Raw genomic sequence first — 19,855 nt, 5'->3', positions numbered from 1 at the left:
CAATAATGGATTGTAACAACTAGAAGCAAAAATAAGAGAAAACTAATACATCAAACATAAACGTTTACTTGTTCAATTGATTGAGGACAATGTTTTTCTACAAGGGTGAAATTCACCGAATAAGAAGGAAATCTATTGAACACAGAATAATAATGAGTGGTTAAATTAGGAATTTCAATCCTTTGTTTGTACAACACATTTCCTATCACTAATGTTCAAACCCTTTATTCAATGACAACATCAAATTCAATAATATTAAAAAAGATGAATCCGCAACAATATTCTTTTAAATACTCAAATTATTAGAAACAAACACCCTTAAAATACTTTTAGTATTTTTAAAATGTTAGAAATAAATAACTTAGTATCATATTTTTATAATTTTTTTAACTTATTTTATATTTAAGCTTCATATCATTAAAATACAAAAAAAAAATTATATTATTTTAAGTTTTATAATATTTGAATGATTTGACTTAATTTATTATAATTGTTGACCATATTTGATTGATTTACATTGAGTAGATTCACATTTTTTCATGATATTAACTAAAAAAATTTCTCCAACTGATAAAAAATATGGTTTCTCATCAACTTAAGAAAAAAAAAGTCTTACTAACTTTAAAAACAATGCCAAAAAATAATTATTCACTTAGTCATCAATTTATTATTTTGTACTCTCCAGGATTTTTATTATCAATAACATGTAGATGTGAAATCATACAAACAATTAACAATATAAATGATCAAACCAGCACAACAATCAACGTACAAACTCTTGGATAGTTTTTTTTTTTTTGCCTTTTACAAAAAAACAAATACTATACCTATTTTGGATTAAAAGAAAAAGACCATTATCACCCTTTTATTTTTATTCCATTTATATATTCAGGAAATAAAGAGGGAGAGGGATTAAAGCATATTAGGTAATTGTAAAACCTGAAGCTTCTCAAGTTTTTTATTTTTTCAGTCTCGTATCTATCCCTCTTCAGAGAATACGCCTTGATCACTGTTCATCTCTTCAATATCTTTTTCTGCATCATCGAACTGGTGAAGAAAAGAAATAACAAACTTACAACTAAATTTAAAGAAGGACACTAAATTCAGAAACTATGTTATTCAATATCCTAAATTTTTGGATCAATTCATGGATATACAGTAGCAAAAAAATAAGAATTTAGATCAAAATGAAATAAAGATGGTGATGTTACTGTACCTTGAACTTGGATCCCCGAATGTAATAGCGCAAGGTTTTTGGACTAGATCCAGTATCTTGAAAATATTCGTTCTCCTTTTTGGTTGACTTTTCAGCGGTAAAAATGTTTTGAGTTTTCCTCTTATGCAAGAAGCTATCGCTGACATCATCGTTTTCATCGGAGAATGAGTATTCAGTCATTTCAAAAGCTTTAGAAATCCCATGAACCACGAAGTTCTCGGAAGTGATCATGTCGGGTGCCACAATCTCAACACCGTTAACGAACATGCCAGGCGCGAAATCCAAAACCCCGTCAATTTCAAGAAGCTCATCAGGCACGAGCGTCTTCAAGAGAGTCCTAACCGGCAGAGAAGCGAGTTCTTCGTAGCGAAACCTCTGAGGAAGAATATGAAGCCTCACAGCTCTGTGAAGCAAAGGGTTGGGGCCAAGCAACATGAAATCAGGAGGAGCAAAGATGGTGGCAAAACCCAAACTACCCGAGTGATCTTTCTTAATCCCTTCAAGAACCGAACGCAGTGCAACGGAGAACGAAGCGTAGCCCTTGGCACGGAGCAAGTGAACGACGCGGTTCCAGTGAACAGCGTTCTTGGAGAGGGAGTGGTTGGAAGAACAAGAGGGGGGTCGAATGAAGAAATCCAAACCCCGTTGAAGAAGGTCGTGCGGGTGCAAGGGGGAGAAGGGGGCAAGAACGCCATGCACGGCTAGTTGGTCGGCGAGGAAGATGTTAGGGTTTGATATGAGGACGTTGTTGATCTCGACGGAGTTTGTTGCGGGGTGGACCTTAGTGAGGGAGATGTTTTTGTGGCGGAGGAGGGTGGTGAGGCAGGTTCCTTGGGACATGTTGAGGAGGTGGTGGAAGGAGAAGGTGGAGGTGGCGGTGGTGGTGTGGTAGAGGAGGAGGGTTTTGAGGAACCAGAGAGGGTGTGAGGTGTTTCTGATGGCGGAGTCTCTGATGGCGAAGATGGTTGAGTTTTGGGGCGGTTTGAAGAAGGAAGGGGAGTGGTGGAGAAGGTCTGCCATGAGAAAGAAGCCTGCTCTTCGGAGAGCGTTGGAAGCATTGCGAGAGAGTTCATGGGGTATGGGTGTGCCTTCTTGGATTGAGTTCTTGGAATCAGAGGAACGAATTGCAGAGGATATGGCGATGATTCCAAGACCTATTGCGGCTGCAACGTACAGTGGGAACCAACACCAACGAGAATAAGCCATGCACACCACTGTTATCCCCAATCACCAAACTTCAACTTTAATGCATTACCATTGCCTTCTCGTGCCTATGGCAGGAAAGTCTGAAACTCCTCCTAATGCTAACATTGCTTTCAATTGTTATGATTTGTATGAGAAAGTAATGAATGCAACACTGTGAAGAAATTAATGCTAAGAACTTATTGAACATCACTTGCATATTATTTATTACAAAGGTGATTAAAATTCAAATTAATGATAAGATTCAGACCACGTATTCTCCGTCATCAGACTCACAGTTAAGGTTGAGAAAAAAAAAATCTAAATTATGAAATTTAGTCCATAATCATTAAAATTTATATTACTTTAAATTTATTTAAATAAATCTATCTCAAATTTAAATCTATATTTCTATTTTAAATTTAATTCATTGATTTGAATAAGAATTAGATAAGATAATTTAATTTTTTAGATTTTGAAAATTTAAAATCAAAATGCATTAAGTTTGAGTTAAAATAAGTCAATTTTGATAAAGAATCAACCGAATTAAAAATAAGTCAAGTCAAAACAAAGACATAACCAAATCAATTCAAGTCGAATAAAACCAAAAATCAACTCGAGTGAAGTCAAGATTATGTCTAGTCAAATTAATATAACTCAATCAAAATTTTGTTAAGTCAATCACACTAGATTTAATTTAATTAACAAAAAACTTCTATCTAAATTTATACAAATTTAAATTAAATTGAAAACATCCAAATCTAATTAATTAAATTAAAATAAATTTGAATTATAAACTCGATTTATTTTATTATATTTAAATTAAATTTGGACTAAATTCTGAAATATTTAATCATGATGCCTACTCACGGTCTATTTCGCCTCCCTCAAATAATTCTCTCCTATCAACATTTATAATTTTAAAAAATGAAGAACCATTTAATGAATTAAAGGACATAAGAGTTTATTATTTCAGAAGAATATGGGACTTAAAAGATATTCAATTATTCTATATTCATAACAGATTATTATAAGTACATTAAAATTTAGCATAATTAATAACGGATTACCATAACACATTTCAATGTGAAATCTTAGAGTGAAAATAATATAAAAACAACTAAACTAAACTATATATGTTCTGCAGTTTTCAATCTTAGTTATACTAAAATCAATTTTACTCAATTTTAAAACAAGTAGAACCAACTGTTCCACATCACACATCAATGTTTAACAACAACCTTCGTATAATAATCAACTTCCTCTAACCGCCGATCAACTTCACCCCAAGAATCTCACCTAGTACGGAGTTCTTTAGCCCTGTACGACACTCATGCTGTGAACGGTGAGAGTTAATAACTAAACAAAGGGAACCAATTTCAATAATGTAGACAAGGTCAAATTTAGCAAAAATGCAGCAACTAGCAAGTGCCTCAATTAAAAATCCAACTAGTATTTGAGAACAACGATACTAAAAAGAAACTTAAATAGATACACAAAATTGCTTCAAATGCCATGGTAAAGAACATCGTCAAGTTAGTCTCCAATTAATTCATCCATACTGGACAGAAAGTGTTAGACGTGAAACTATACAATCAATTTACAGTATCACCCTACACCCTAAGTTAGAAGATTCCTATAAATGATAAAAGCAAGCATCACAAAAAACCATTGGCTTCCCAGTGGCAAGTAGATACAACACTCAAAACAAAATGCAATAACAAGGCCATCATTATCGTTCTAGTTTACCACTTGTAGACTTCTTTTCAAGTACCCGTATCTTGTCAAGCAGCTCTTGGATAGTATTTGATGCCTCCTACAGGACCAAAAAACAGGTACTGTAATTGCAACTTGTTTTGGATTAAAATAAAAGAAAAAGAAAAACGTAGCACCCATTCTTTCATTTATATATATATATATATATATATATATATATATATATATATATATATATATATATATATATATATATATATATATATATATATATATTCAAGGAGGGGGATTAGCAGAGCATGAGATAAGAATAAAACCTGAAGCTTCTTTCTTAGATTTTTCTCTTCAGCATCACGTCTATCCCTCTCTTCAGAGAATACATCAATGAGAGTTTCTTGATCACGGTTCAACTCTTCAATCTTTTTTTCTGACTCGTTTAGCTGACAGAAATTAAATAAGAATTTTTCAACTGAGTTCAGAAAAGGACAAAAGAAGTTTTATGGGTTGTACAAATTCATCAACTATCATAATCCGCGACTTTTCTTTTTTTAATTCGTTTCAGCATGACATGTGCGAATAAGATAACCCCTAGGGGTTGAGAAATGTCATAAATTGTAAAAGTAAACTAGATTTGCATGGGGATAGACTTCAAAAATGCAAGTTCGACAACATAACTAACATTATATTAAATTGTAAATTCACTACGGGGACACTTCACTTTCTCTTGGGTTAACCTCACCAGTCAACCTTCCCTAGGTAGTCTTGTTCAACATATATCCACAACCAGCTCTGTTACTAATTAACAAGTATCCAAGCACTATAAACTACACCCTCAAAGTTTAGCCAAAAACTTAAATACTCTATCAAATATCTCATATTGTACAATGTGGAACTTCAGTTTCCAATAACACTCAATCATAAGCAAATCAAAAGACTATATTAAACAATCCTAGGACTCAAAAGTTGAGCTTAAGTATAAATATTTCCTTATAGGGAAGTCCTTGGTATCACTTTTAAAGCTTCTCCCAATAGTAGTTACTCCATTATAAAGGTATAGTATAGCCAAGAAAGAAGCCACTTGAACACGTTTTCCCAAGCCTTTCGCAGTTTATTTTCTTTTTGTGAACCGAGTATCCCCTAGTTAGGAGTCGAAGAATAATTTTTCAAAATAATTTCATACATACATACCTAAAGTTCAAACCCCTGATCATATAACTTGACAGTTGTTTATATACATTTTCAAAGTTGACGAAAAAAAACCATATCAATATCTTCCTTTGGTTTAGTACCTTTCAATCAAATCCCATGTAATATATGAAGTTTTTCTTGTAGACCTTCATGACATAAATCTGAGTTATCCTCAATAATTGCAATCTCATCTCTTAATCTTTCTTGTTCCATCAATGCCAATAAGTATTAGGGAATCCTCCATCTCGTCTCCTCCCCACAGTCAATTTCAAACCAAACCAAATCAAGGACTTGGGTTCACTAAGGTACTTCCTCAACATTGAAGTTTCCCAATCATCCATTAACATTATCACTTCCTAGAAAACGTATACCTTAAACTAAATCCAGTGTGTGCTTGATTGATGGCCACAGGACACTTTGATGGGCCATAATGTAAAGCTTCATTAAAGTCAAGGGGAGCCACTAAAGACCCCTGAAGATAACATCATCTAGTGAGGAGACTTAATTACCTCCCTATCACCAGGCCAAACATCAACTTTGCAGTTAGCGAAGTTAGTCAATTCTTGTTGGATCCTTGGGATAGTCATTCGAAATTCGTCATGTGTCACTTTCGTACCTCAAATGCACCAAGTCACTAATTAATATATGAGGATAAAGACAAATCCAAATGTCTATTACTTTGATGCTAATTGGGTAGGATTACCGATAAAAAATACGTGCACTTCTTGATTTGCATTCTCATTGGTGGAAACCTGATGTCCTAGAGGAGCAAGAAGCATAAAACAGTTTCTAAATCCAATGTTGAAGTTGAGTGTCGAGTCATAGGTATACCAATTTACATATGAGATTACACGGCTAAGGAAACTCTTCCAACAATAAAAATTTGGAGACACTCGAGGTACCAAACTCGTGCGATACCCAAGTTTGTAGTGTTCTAAAGTAGACTCTTCAACTTTCCCTAAAGCAAATATTCTACACCAATGAGACATGTGTTGGGGATTAGGACCGGACCTGATTGTTGTACACCAAATATACTAAACACTTTTATGACTTTTGTCAAAATTTCTTGAGTATCATCACACACAATACATCAACTTCTATATATAGAGAACTCAGACCCTAAAATAATAATTATATGAGATCTCTAGACCCTTCTAACAACTTCTAGTAATACATTTAATATCTTACTAACAACTTTCAGTATTGCATTTAATATCCAACTAACAACAATCATGTTTCCGGTTATAATAGAAAATGTTTGTGCATCTTGTACGTGAAGAAATGGGGTGTTATCCTTAGCAGTTTTGATGCATAGCAAGGTGCTCTTACTCCCCAAATAAACCTACAGTACTCCACGGCAAAGAGTTTCTCTAACTCAACGATGACTCCTGGAGATGTTGTTTGAGTTTACGGAATTTACAATAAAAGTCTATATAGGATCTGTTTAGACAAGTTTCTATGTAAGCACTCCTAGGATAGAAATACCAAGAAAAAATAAAATGAATTTCTCCATAAACTAATTTGTAAAATTTATCATAATTTTTCTAAATTCTTAAAGTTAACTTGTGAAGAAGATCATTTCTTTTTTTTTTCTTCTTTTTTTTTCAGTCTGAAAGTGCTTATAGAAAAACTTATCCTAGCAGACTCTTCTTAGTATAGAATCTCAATAAAACAACTAACTGAATCCAAACAGCAATCAACCAAAAGCACGAAAATAGTTCTTTTCTAATTAAACAATTCAAATAGGGTTAAATATATTTTTGATCCCTTAACTTTCAATGGATTTTGGAATTAGTCTATTTCGAAACTTTGAACCAATTTAGTTTTTCATCTTTCGAAATACGTGGATTTAATTTTTTTAATCAAATTTTGTTAAGTTTATTTGACATTTCAAACGCGTTTCATAATAGTATTTGACTTAACATGAAAGCAAAAATGTGTTAAATAGTATAAACAAATCAAATACAATCCTGAAATGCATACGAAACATCAAATAAACCTAACAAAAATTGATTAAAAGAATTAAATCCAAAATCCACGTATTTCGAAAGATGAAGGACTAAATTGGTCCAAAATTTCGAAATGGACTAATTCCAAAATTCACTAAAAGTTAAGGGACCAAAAACATATTTATCCCATTCAAATAAAGATAAAATCCCGAACAAGATAAATTCTCCGAGAGAAAAAAATGGTTAACACAAATAATCCAAGATATCAAATAAAATAAGTACTTAAAAGGGTAAAAGTGCTAAACAAATAATAGAAACTAGTAAACCAATCTACATCATTCAATGACACCAAATATTAAGCTGTAAAGTGCAAAGATCATGATCCAAACCTGAGTTTCGAGAGATTTACACTTGTCTTGGTCATGCAGCAAAGCTTGAGACACTTCTAAAATTTCCTCTTCCTTCCTCTGTAATCTATAACAAAAAAGAAGGATAAGGCCCAATGAATAAAGTTCACAAAAGAAAGCAATATATGCAGTGAATGTTCTAAAATTAAAATATACCTTTCCTTCAACTCACGGTTCTCTTTTTTCAATTGCTCAAGTGTCAGTAAACCATTGTCAGATAGTGGTTGCTCGCCATTATTTACATCTTTTCCCTGCACTCAAACATCAACTCTTCTTGAAGAGACATCTTAAGACCAAAAACAAGAATTTCTAGTTAAAAAGCACTTTAGACTCTTAGTCATCTTCACCGTAACTCAGATTTTATAGGAACTTTTTCTCAATTAAATTATAAAAAAAAAAAAAACCCATTTTGGAATATTGATAGTATTGAACATAGTAAAATAAGAAATTGAAATATTTCATCTGCAATAGTATATTACGATTACGTTAGCCGCTTAGAGGTTAGAAACAAAACACTATAATGATCAGCAGATTGCATGATGTGTCATGATTACTGTTTAAAGAATTCTTGCAGAACGGTAACAAAATATCAGCTTATCGGTACCATAGTAATCTGGCTAATTGGCACAAGTTAAAGACCAATTATACAATATTTTTAATCTGCTAAAAACTATTAAACACCGTGTCTTTTACCAGATAGTTGGCACCTATGACCTCCATGCTCCCTCAAAAATAAGACAAGCTTTGTCGCATTGGACACTCACATATTCCATTTTTTTCTATTTTTCTTCATTTTTTTCATTCCTAAATACCGATAAAAGGTTTTACAGCACACTCAGTGTAGAAGCAATAAATTTCCAATTCCACTTTTTTCTAGGCCTTACATGTTAATAATTCAAGTTCTAATGCCTGCACATATTCTAGCTTAAAAAAGGAGAATGAAAACAAAGTGAAATAAAGGTGATGATATTCACTACCTTTATCTTGGATGCGGATGCCCGTGTGTACTGTGAGGCTTTTCTATTTGATGTAGTGCCTCCATTCTCATTTTCAAATGACTTCTCAGCGGCAGATGTCTTCTTTGTTCTTTTAGGCAAGAGATCCTCACTGAGATCATCATCAGAGGATGATTCCTCGGATGAACTTTGTATTATATGTTTAGGAGGAGAAACAGGAGATCGGCCATTAATAAATGCACTATCTTTTTCTGTTTGTTTTTGCATCCGTTTATTATTAAATGCACTCTCTCTTTCTGTTTCTTTTTGCATCCGTTTCTGATTTGGTTGTGAATGCAATTTGTCTGATGTCGATGGCGTTACCTTGCCATCCATGGTAGAATATTTCCTTTTTGATTGTGATGGTTCTGGAACATATTCAGGAGTTGTGTCTACAAAAGAAAAGATCCATTTGTAGAATACCATATGGTCATCCACAACATAATTTCAATCACCGAACGAGCAGAGCATAGCATCAAACAACAACAGCATGGCCTCAAATCATACCTTTATCACCAGAATCTCTTATTTGTATTTTATTTCGATTGGAAGCATAACCAATTTTGTGGCAGTTAGTGCCCCTAAATAAAATAGACAATAATAAATAAGTATACATAATTCATATTACTCACAAGCCATTATCATGAACAATAGTCCAATAAAGAATAAACAATTACCAGTATTTTTTCTGCATTTGTATCAATTTAGACTCCAGTCTTGATAAAACTAATGTGCGCTCAAAGCCTTGTTTATCATGAGCGGGTTCCACAAAATTGGCTTCCAGGACACCTGCAAATAGAAATGAACCTTATGTTAAATGAATACAATAGACTTGATAAAGGGAACTCAGAACTCAATGAACATAGAAAAGGTTCAACCAATGACCCCACGTCCTCCACTTCCAGCTGGATTCCAGATCCTCCAGAAAGGCTGACAATCAAGAAAACAACACGTAAAAATGGTGACAATGATTTTGGATACTGCAAACAAATAGAACAACTCCACCAAGTGGCAAAGTCCATATTGATTGTTTTATCATCATGGAAACCCTTATGACTGTTAGAAAGGACGGACATCTAGAGTGCTTCACTTGATATGAAAGTTCCACAGACAATAATTTAATTTAATTCAAAAGAAACTCCTTACAACAAGGTCAATTTCAGCACAGATAAAGCAAGATTATTTTCAGAACAATACCCAATAAACGCATCAAATTATTAAACCTCAATAGCCAGGGGATAAATTGCATACTTTCTCCTTTCTGTTAGAGGATACCATTTCTTAGCTACTGTTGCTATTCATAGCTTACTGTTGGCTATTCCCTTACTGGTTATTAAATTAGCAAGGAGTTATAAATATCTCCTTTTAGCTTGCACAGAAGCTATGCATAGCAGATGTAAAAAAACACAGATCGCTGTGTACGTTTATATCAGAATCCACACGTTCTAATCTCTCTGAAATTCTCTAATAACTTCTAAGAATTTCTAAGAATGAAACAAGCAAGACTAAGGGTGACATTAGGCAAATAAATAATAACAATTATGACTTTCTGATTTGTTCATCATAACAAACCCTACCTTAATGAGACGATTCTTATGATAGACATTAAAACCCGAGACATCAACATGGTGAACTGCATCCTTGACAAATCCAATAGTAACAACAGCAACCATCTGTCACAAGATCTAGATGAAATCAGATTTCTGTACAAGTTGGGAATACAAAACACAAAGACATTACATATGAGTCCTTTGGAAGAAGCCCATCAACTCCAGCTTGAGGCTTGTAGGTCACCTCCTGAGACATCATCATATCATTCACTATGTTGTGATGCAAAATATCTTCCCCGCGAAGAATAATTCGGAAGCCAGAAGGAAGCCTCAGATATAAAATTGAAGCATAACTCTGGATACACAACAAAATGCAATATAATTGGCTGAGCAAGTGGCCTTGCAGAATATACATGATCAATTATTATATGAAAAAGTTGATTATGTGGCAATCTTTTATTTTATTTCTTATTTCTCTCATACCTTTTACTCTTAAACCAAACACTTCATTTCCACTTCATTTCACAGTTATTCACATTCACTATTTCAAACTAATTTCTTTCCTTTCTACCAAATACACCCTAAATTCTATATAAAATATTACACTACGTATTAAATACACAGTGGAGCCGCAATACCATGCAGAAAGCAGCCAAATCTGCTTTTTTTCTACACAAATATTAGTAGTAATAATAATCATCTTCATTTACCCTTAGTGAATGCCGATAGGTCAAAAAATGTCGAGAATTGGGAAACTCTTTAGCCATCTGTATGTTTTTCTCATCTCGATTAACACCTCTAATTTGGATATCCTGACACAAAACCATAAACGTATCAAAATTTCTATGATATTTGCTCATACAAAGAATTTTTGATGAGGGAGGATGACAATCTTCAGTTATCAAGCATACATGTGGATCAGCATCGAAATCAAGTTCCAGTTGACCTTGGTCATCTTCCCAAAGATTGTATATAATTACTCGTGTACCATGATCTTTCACCAAGTTGAACTAAAAATTAAGACAATAACAGTTTATCAACAATATAGACATGAAACCATGATTCATAGAATTAAGATATTAGCACCAAGAAGAGCAGACGCTATGTAAGAAAAGTAAAATATCAGATTAATACTCTTTTCAAACAATAAGGGATTACCTGACGAAGAAGATCAGCCTCATCAGAAAATGGTGACCACTGTACCATTGTTTCAACATTTTTATTCCAATCATCCAGAGTAGTTCGTATTATCTTATTCCATTGCCGTCCTCTTCTTTCATAGTCCAACTTTAGTTTCAGTAATCAATAGTTAGATGCATAATTAGAAGAACATATTTAAACAATCAAATTAAATAATTCATCCAGTCCACAAACATATCAACCATATCCCATACTGTGCAGTCCACGAATTATGTTTTCAAACCCCAATTCATCCCAAAATGTCTAATTTCAGTCCACAAACATCCTGACCCATCCCATGCTTTCCAATCCATGAATATAGTGGTCCTCACAGCAGAAAATTCAGATAATCATTGCAAGATTGAGACAATAATGAAGGTTAAAGATGCAATGTATATTGAGACCACGGGAATTCATCAATCTTCAAGCACACAAATTATATCACTATCAGAGAATTCCAATATACAGTATAAACTCCTGTTATACAACACCACGAAAGAGGCTTTTGTGTCTCATAGGAGAATATGTAAGACAAAAAATCAATATAAATATTTTAGTTTCACTCGTAATAATAATATATACTCAAAAAAAAAAACTAAAATCTACAAGTAAAGAAAACAAATTACCATGGGTACTACAATGTCTTCCTTTCCCGTACTCCTCAAAAATGTGTAAGACAGCAAACCTATGCTTTGAGTAGAGCTAATAAAACATCCAAATCACCCCATTAGATATATAAGCAAGTCACGAAAAACAATAAATTTATAAGAACAATAATTATTGTAGTTTTATTATTATCATTTAGTTAACTCTATTATGTTATGTATGTCTTACATAAACAAAAAAAAAAAAGTTGTTGGACTAAAACTGAAGCACAACATTCTGAAGTGTCAAGAGGAGAAAAAAGACAAAAACCCTAATATGACCCAACCTACAATGTATGAAATAGACAATAGAAAGCATATGGGAGAGTAGTTGAGGTCGCAAAGGCTGTCCAGGACAAAACAAATGAGAACATCGCTACATAACAGAGCTGGGAAAACATCAACAAAGATATGTTCATGTGATACGACAACATGACGTCAACCCAAACAGAATTATCACCTGGATGCATTGTGCATAAACCATGACGCGGAAACAAACACATCAAATGTCATTTTTGACTTCCTTTTTTTTCTAATGTCAACCTGAGCAGAATTTTATGGTTTTCGTGTGATTTTGAAAACCATGATAGCAGGCAGTAGACATGGTGACAGTAGTAGACCAGGTAATGCTAAATATATATTTATTCCTCCGGAACAAAATCATTGAACTCCAACAAACAAGGAACACTTCATATGGGTATGTTTTAGGCTGCATCAAGACGTCATACAGAAACCTCATCAACTAAAATTCACAAATGATACAAGATAAGATTGTTTAGCTTTTCAATGTGATAAAAGAAAATAATATCACTCAACTGCAATAGCAAGATAACCTTACATTGAATAGTTCTTTTTTAATGTGATAAATGAAGAACTACCTCACATAATTTTTTATAAGGAAAATATTATTACATATATACAATAGCAAGATAACCTTACATTCAACAGCTATTATAAATTTGGTAAAAAGTAATAATACATAATTGTGCATGAAAACAAGCATTATAAATCCAACAAATCCTTAATCATAACCAGATTGCCTCACAGCAAGTTCCCCTTATATGCAAACATATCTCAAACTAGGAAAGAAATTTGAATGAAGCAACAAGAGAGCTAAACAAACCTTGTCCCATCTTTCCCTGGAAAACGGGAGAAAACAATTACATCAGCCCCTAGCCTCATGGTACTTGTTTTAAAGCCATTTCCATCTATCACATGAACACAATAGATAAGCATACTCTTTTTGACAAGTTTATTCAACAAGATGTACATTCTACCCTGAGTAAAGGTTTACATTGTCCAATTGTGTTCGCTATTTTGCTTTTCACAGAATACCCCAGTGACATACATTGACGCATTTTATCAGGGTCCATCCCACCACCATTATCTGAAATAAAAATTAAAGATCAAACATTTTAGATTTTTGATAACAAAAAGAAAACAAGAGTGCTAAAAAGAGAGAGCGTATAGCACTTCTATTGTGATTCTACTAATAAGACAAAATCAAATTTCTAAACCTTTTTCATGTATTCCTCTTATGTCAAATAATAAATTTTACTTTTCAGTGGAGATGGCAAATCGGGTTATGTTACTTCTAACAGCTGAACACGTTTGGTAGCATCAAATTAACTTATTTTCATTATCTCTTGTATATACAGTAACCCATCAGGACTCGTTTTTTTGGTTGTGAACTTGTTGATGTAAATGCCCAATGGACCAGTTTGGAGTGGTTTATGGTTGAAAGTTTAAAAATTTTAAAGAACTACTCATCAGGACTCTTTTTTTTCAAATTTTGAAATAAACTCACTTTGAAAACTACTTATCATGTCAATTAGTTGAAGGGTGTTTGTGTGTGGTGGTGGTAAAGGCTGTCAAACTCAAGTTAACTCTTTAAACTCTAACGTGCTCACTATCATAGGTAGTGGAAACGATTTAAATCTCTATCAAACTCTTTAAACTCATGTAAACTTTCAAGTCAAGTAGTGAGTCAATGTGTTTGAAATCATATAAAACCAGTATATAAGACAAGGTTTTTACTTTATTTTTGCTATATCTAAAGACAATATGCTATCACTCACAAATGTTACCACAATAGGCTCTTATAAGATCTTAAAAAGTGGATTAAATCCTAATTCAACACTACAACCTCGCTTGTAATATAAGGGTTGCTACTTTTCCTTATTATGAAGTTGAAAAGGGTTTTCTTCTATTTTTTTTATTTGGTTGGTCAACCTTTGAGTCACCCTTTCATAACCTTTTTTTTTTTAAGTTAGTCAATTACACCCAACCTAGACATACCTAGGGTTGCTTGAATTTTTTGAAAATGGGTTGAACTCATTTTGTCACAATGTAAAAAGGTGCAGTGGTATTTGTACCTGGGATATCAACTTAAAGAAATAAAGAGACTATTGATGAAATAGTGGTAAGCTTAAATATTTAAAGGAATAACAATAATAATGTATTATCTAAATAACCAATCCAATTTTAGCATACACTTGTTTAAGACAAGTGGGGTAAAGTTGTATGCAAGAATTTCAGAACAGAACAAAACAGAAATATAAGTTAAGACTTGCTTTCTTCATGGAGGAATAAAAGCCACATATTCTACGAAATTTTACAGGATACTCTTTCACACCCTACGTCCTTCTGTTTTACTACCAAAATCAATCATCGTAGCTAAGAATATGCTCCATTTTTCCTTTCATATATCTTTTGAGTAAACATTTTATGGATGAAATACCTTCGATCAGCAACATCCTGGAGCCATCTTTCTTATTTATAAGCATATCTACATTAACATATGTCGCCCCATTACAAACCTGAACTCAAATTCAAGAAGTAAGGCAGGGCAATAATCACAAGCGTTGCTTTATTAAAAGGATGACAAGAAACACATACCTCATCCAATGAATTGTCCAAAAGCTCAGCAAAAGCTACAGAAACGTAAGATAGCTAATATAAGTATGCTACATAACAATAAACCTCCAAGGATTAGGGGAAGGAAAACAAAACTATATCTAATATCACAAATAATGATTAACCAATAATACAAATTTGCCCATTTCCCACTTTACCTCCAAGAGCCCACTTGTGGCTTGTGGCATTAGAGTGTAAAAACTTGGGGTGAACTCTGACATGATCCATACCAACTGCAGATTTTAGAAGAAATATCAGGTTCCGATTGCATTGTCAACAACACAGGCTGCTCTAGAGAACTTCAGTTTTGTGTCAGCTAGACACAAAAAAGAAAACAAAAAAAAGGGCAAAAAAACATCTATAACAATGAATTTTGTTGTTGCACAACAAAGGTGGTTCAAAAAAGGTTGCTTGTTGAACCTTGATTAAACCATCGTGTCCAAATCAATGAATGACTATCAAAACTTAACAAGCTTGCTAGAATGATCCCTGATCAATTAAGTCCCAACATATTAATCAAGAGAATCATATTACATACTTAATACTTATGGCTACACATATTTCAACCTCAAAAGCATGTAGAAGTGGATAGTATGATGACTACTAGACAAAGATTATGCGTACAAAATAAATATTTTCAAATACAAGTGCAAAACTAAAGACTAAATCATCATTAATAACACTTGAAAGAATTAATAAGAAAGAAAATTTTATTCAATTGATTCATTTGAAACAGTACATCAACTTCTATATATAGAGAACTCAAACCCTAAAGTAATAATTACATGAGATCTCTAGCACCTTCTAATAACTTTTAACAACTCCTAACAACTTCTAGTAATACATTTAATATCCTACCAACAACTTTCAGTATTGCATTTAATATCCAGTTAACAACACTCTCTCTCAAGCTGGTGAATGGATATCTATCATTCTCAGCTTGCATGTGAGATCATGAAATCGCTCAGTGGGAAGACCTTTTGTAAATAGATCTACTAACTGAAGTCCAGATGGGATGTAGGAGTAATAAGGCCACTATCCAGTTTCTCTTTAATAAAGTGTCAATCTATCTCTATATGTTTGATCCGATCATGCTGAAATGGATTGTGAGCAATGCTAATAGCTTACTTCTTATCACAATAAAGAATCATTGGTTCTTTACATGCCACTTTAAAATCATTTACAATAATTCTCATCCATAACAATTCACATACCCCTTGTGTCATAGTTCATAATTCAGCCTTTGCACTCACTAGACCTTGCAAAAACATTTTGTTTCTTAAATTAAGCTTAAAGTTCGACTTTGACTTTATAAGATATACATCTTTTAGTCATTAACTATTTAATTTAGTATTGGATATACTGACATTCAAAGATTCATCCCCAATTGCATTTTTTTTGTGGACGGTATAGTTTTGATGTCAGATGAAAAGATTAACTCTAAACTTGAATTTTGGCAAATGGTTTTCATCACTAGAGTAAGAGTAGGCAAAAACAATAAGTTAAATAAGAGTCAGTTTTACGCCAAAAGTTTCTAAATTTGTATATTTGGGTTCGACAGAAATTTATGAAATAGTATACCTTGCCTGACATCTAAAAGGCATTCTAAGAATCTGTTAATCATTTTAATTCTAAACCTTTCGTGTTGGAAACATCAAGTATGTGGTCAATTGCTTACAGTTTGGAGTAACCATAATTAGAAACTAGTGGAGAAACAGGTATTGTGTATAGCCATTGTTTTTCTTTACATAGTTGGTGTGATTTTCTATTCAATAACTGGCAGGAGTTGTGGTAGAATATCAATGGAATGGCTCGCACCGGAAGTTAAAGAATAAAGAATTGAAAATAAGAAAAACAAATAAAAACATTATTTTTTTACCGCGGTTAGTTACAGATTAAAGGCCAGAAAACAAGAAAATAAAACATAAAATAACCTGAAACACAACAATTCCCAGAATAAGCAATAAGTAACCGTTCCATATAAGATATACAAACACAAAAAGCAGTTACCTATAAGATAGACAAAGATAAAAAAAAACAGTTCCATATAAGATAGACAAAAATAAAAAACACCTGTTGAAGATCCAGAACCACCGCAGACAGCTCCATCGTAATCCCCAGCCTTCCAGAACTGCTTGCAGCTATTCACTCCCGGTCCCGAATAGTCCTTGGACAGCGACGCCGAAATAGAAGCCCACTCCGGCGCCGGCAATGCCAGTAGAGATGCCGGTGGAGAGGCTGGTGCCGGAGGGAGAGGGCTGAGGAATCCAACCGGCAAAACCGCTCCGGAGTCAGTCTTTGGCTTCTTAGAAGGACTTCCTCCGTCCTGCAGTGCACTGGCGACTACATCGTCCAAATCAATGTCGCTTTCGGAATCGCTATCGCTACTGCTGAGTTCGATGACCGAGTCCGGAGGAGGCACTGAAACAGCACCGGTTCGCGGTTTCCTCTGAGTTACAGTTGGAGTCTCCGAGACTTCCTCCTTCACGCAAACATCCATTCCGCGCTTAAACGGAGGAAGAAGAAACAGAAGTTTCAAAAGATTTAGTAATAAGAAAAAATATATGAACTATAACAAGAAAGAAAAATGAGAGAAAATTATTGGACAGATTTGAAAATTGGAGATTATGGTGCAAAAAGGGTTGAGGAAAATCTTTGAGTAAAAAGATGATTTGTCTCTCTCTTGTAGAGGTTAAAGAGGAGGAGAAAAATAGGGAACTAGGTGCTTGATCCTTGGGAGGAAATTCTGGTGCACCAACTCCCCAGTTTCTTTTTTTAAAATACATGTTACCAAGTCACCAAGCCCCAACACTATTTTCTTTATTTATTTATTTTTAAAAGATTAAAAAGATATAATTTTTAAAATAGATTAAATTAGATTTGCACAAAACTTTTTAATCAAACCTATCTATATACTGAATAATTCATATACTACGAGAAACATACAGTGGATTTGTGTTCATAATTTTTATAATAAAAAATTGTAAAATTATTGTTATAATTATAAAAACAAATTAAAAAGTTTTATAATTTTTTATTATAAAATAAATACATATAAATAACTTCTATAATTTTATTGTTTATATTTTTTTATTTAACAAATAAATTTGATAAAATAGTTATTTTAATTAAAAAAAAGTTACTTAAAGGTGAATTAAGAAAATATTTATAACAAAAGAAATAATTCTTATAATATAAAAATTAAAATTAACGACATATTTTATAAATAATTATAAAGATATAATGCTTTCTTTTTATGAAGGATTTAAAATATTTTATTGTAAAATATATTTTTTCCTTGAGGAAAAACTTTAAAATTTAAAAGATTATTTAAATTATTTAAATTCTATCTTCAAAAAGGTAAACTTTTGAAATAATTCTGTATATTTTTAATTGATTTTTGCTGGAGTCTAGTATGATTAAGTTTTTAGGATAACTATTCATGCATTGACAGGAATTATATTTTTTTTATATTGATAAAGTTATTTTGTAATTGAAATTGTAAAAAATAACTTCTTTTACCATTATTACTTTTTGTCTAGTATTAGTTATAATTTTCTGGACTAATATATTAAAAAGAAGATGAGATTTTTATTGATATTTGAATTTTTTTTATCATCAAAATAAATCTTATATTTTTATCAAGTTCTTTTAATGTTAAATGATAAAAATTATTAGCCATATTAACTTACATTTGTTATCAATATAAATTTTTAAAAAATTAATTTATATCAAGATAAGAAAAAACTTTTGATCATTAATATTAACAAATAATAATCATGATTAACGCTTAATCAAATAGTAAATATAGAACAAGTTTATATTAAAGCTTTCCTCGTATATTTTAATAAAAAGGGACATATTAAAGAAGAAGGAAAAAAAGTTTAAAAGTTTAAGTTTGAATGAGTTGAAGAAAGAAGGGAAAAGTAAGAGGTAAGATGCCAAAACAAGTTGGACAGTCTTAACCTAAATAGTTTCTGGTCCATCGAAATTGGGTTGGGTTCAGTTAACCCACAATATGGAAGCAGGATAAAACATATAACTTGTCCCGCAATACGACAGGTTAGCCCGCCATGATTTATTTTTTACTAATGTGGCCCAATTTGAGTTTTTTTTTTTGTAAATGCAGCTCAGTTTGTCACATGCTTGCTTTTTAAACTTATAAGTTGACAAATACCAATTGATAAACACATTGAGTAAAGTAACCTTGACAAAAAAAAAGGTAACATAATCAACAATATGGAAATGAATCAAAACAAAATTGCAAATCAACAATGTGGAAATGGATCAAAACAAAATTGCAAATCAACAAAAACACCAAATGACTCAACATAATTAGTCCCAAAACAATCACTACAAAAATAGGGGACATTGTAACGCAAGATAGGACAACATCCCAAAATTAAGGTTTACAGAATAACAAAATCAAATGGAACTATTCGTGGTGGTCGTCGCTCTCCCTCATCTGACCGTGGTGTCGCATTGGTGACTTGCGTCGTGTTGTTGACTCGAGTCGCGCTCACCCTTCACTTTAATTGGTGGTTGTGTGAGTGAACGAGTTCATGGTAGTAGGAGGGAATGAAGAGCCTTGTTTTCTTTTACTGAGGTGATGGTGGCATCAGATGAGAGATACATAAAGAGTAAAGAGTCTAAGAAGATAATAAATGAGAGTGTGTTGTACTGTATAGCAAAGCACAAGTTTATTTTTTTTTAACAAAACGGGCCATGGGCTGCCCTAACAGGTTGACAGGTTAGGGCGGACCGAGTTGATACAAGTTTGCGACTTGATTTTTCTATCTTGGTCTGACTTTTTTGGGCGGGAGGATCCGCTGGTCTGACCTATTTTGCCATGCCTAGTAAGAGGTAGGGGGCTTTTTTTCTTTCTTTTTCTTGTCTTTTTGTTTGTATGTGTG

At 32.8% G+C, this 19,855-nt stretch overlaps 2 protein-coding genes across 2 annotated transcripts; both read right to left on the bottom strand.

Annotated features, from left to right (window-relative positions):
• Window positions 1-866: 866 nt before the first annotated feature.
• On the bottom strand, window positions 867-2,509 carry LOC114178332 (fasciclin-like arabinogalactan protein 21). Its single transcript, XM_085670536.1, has 2 exons — window positions 1,217-2,509; window positions 867-1,047 (listed from the first exon to the last, which is right to left on the bottom strand). The coding sequence occupies exons 1-2, from the start codon at window positions 2,420-2,422 to the stop codon at window positions 979-981; spliced, it is 1,275 nt and encodes a 424-aa protein (XP_085526662.1). The 5' UTR covers window positions 2,423-2,509; the 3' UTR covers window positions 867-978.
• A 1,361-nt stretch (window positions 2,510-3,870) lies between these two features.
• LOC114179006 (Histidine kinase-, DNA gyrase B-, and HSP90-like ATPase family protein) lies at window positions 3,871-17,704 on the bottom strand. Its single transcript, XM_028065187.2, has 20 exons — window positions 17,016-17,704; window positions 15,101-15,175; window positions 14,925-14,959; window positions 14,767-14,845; window positions 13,321-13,413; window positions 13,150-13,234; window positions 12,009-12,084; window positions 11,362-11,490; window positions 11,115-11,213; window positions 10,914-11,015; window positions 10,394-10,558; window positions 10,231-10,326; window positions 9,532-9,583; window positions 9,331-9,442; window positions 9,161-9,234; window positions 8,636-9,045; window positions 7,815-7,909; window positions 7,641-7,725; window positions 4,432-4,554; window positions 3,871-4,214 (listed from the first exon to the last, which is right to left on the bottom strand). The coding sequence occupies exons 1-20, from the start codon at window positions 17,440-17,442 to the stop codon at window positions 4,131-4,133; spliced, it is 2,496 nt and encodes an 831-aa protein (XP_027920988.1). The 5' UTR covers window positions 17,443-17,704; the 3' UTR covers window positions 3,871-4,130.
• Between the last annotated feature and the right edge of the window lie 2,151 nt (window positions 17,705-19,855).

Source organism: Vigna unguiculata, chromosome 3 (assembly GCF_037176805.1).
Source record: "Vigna unguiculata cultivar grain cowpea cultivar isolate G323 ecotype 2 chromosome 3, ASM3717680v1, whole genome shotgun sequence".
In the NCBI taxonomy this organism is placed as follows: domain Eukaryota; kingdom Viridiplantae; phylum Streptophyta; class Magnoliopsida; order Fabales; family Fabaceae; genus Vigna; species Vigna unguiculata.
Note: the sequence above shows the minus strand (reverse complement) of the source record. Positions and strands in the feature narration are given on the sequence as shown.

Excerpts from the sequence above, each read along its gene's own strand:
- LOC114178332 (XM_085670536.1), bottom strand. The coding sequence starts at position 2,422 with ATGGCTTATTCTCGTTGGTGTTGGTTCCCACTGTACGTTGCAGCCGCA. Across the intron at positions 1,048-1,216 it reads TTCGGGGATCCAAGTTCAAG|TTCGATGATGCAGAAAAAGA; the intron begins GTACAGTAACAT and ends TTTCTTCACCAG.
- LOC114179006 (XM_028065187.2), bottom strand. The coding sequence starts at position 17,442 with ATGGATGTTTGCGTGAAGGAGGAAGTCTCGGAGACTCCAACTGTAACT. Across the intron at positions 12,085-13,149 it reads CCAGGGAAAGATGGGACAAG|CTCTACTCAAAGCATAGGTT; the intron begins GTTTGTTTAGCT and ends ATGTTTTATTAG. Across the intron at positions 10,327-10,393 it reads TTCTTCCAAAGGACTCATAT|ATGGTTGCTGTTGTTACTAT; the intron begins GTAATGTCTTTG and ends ATCTTGTGACAG.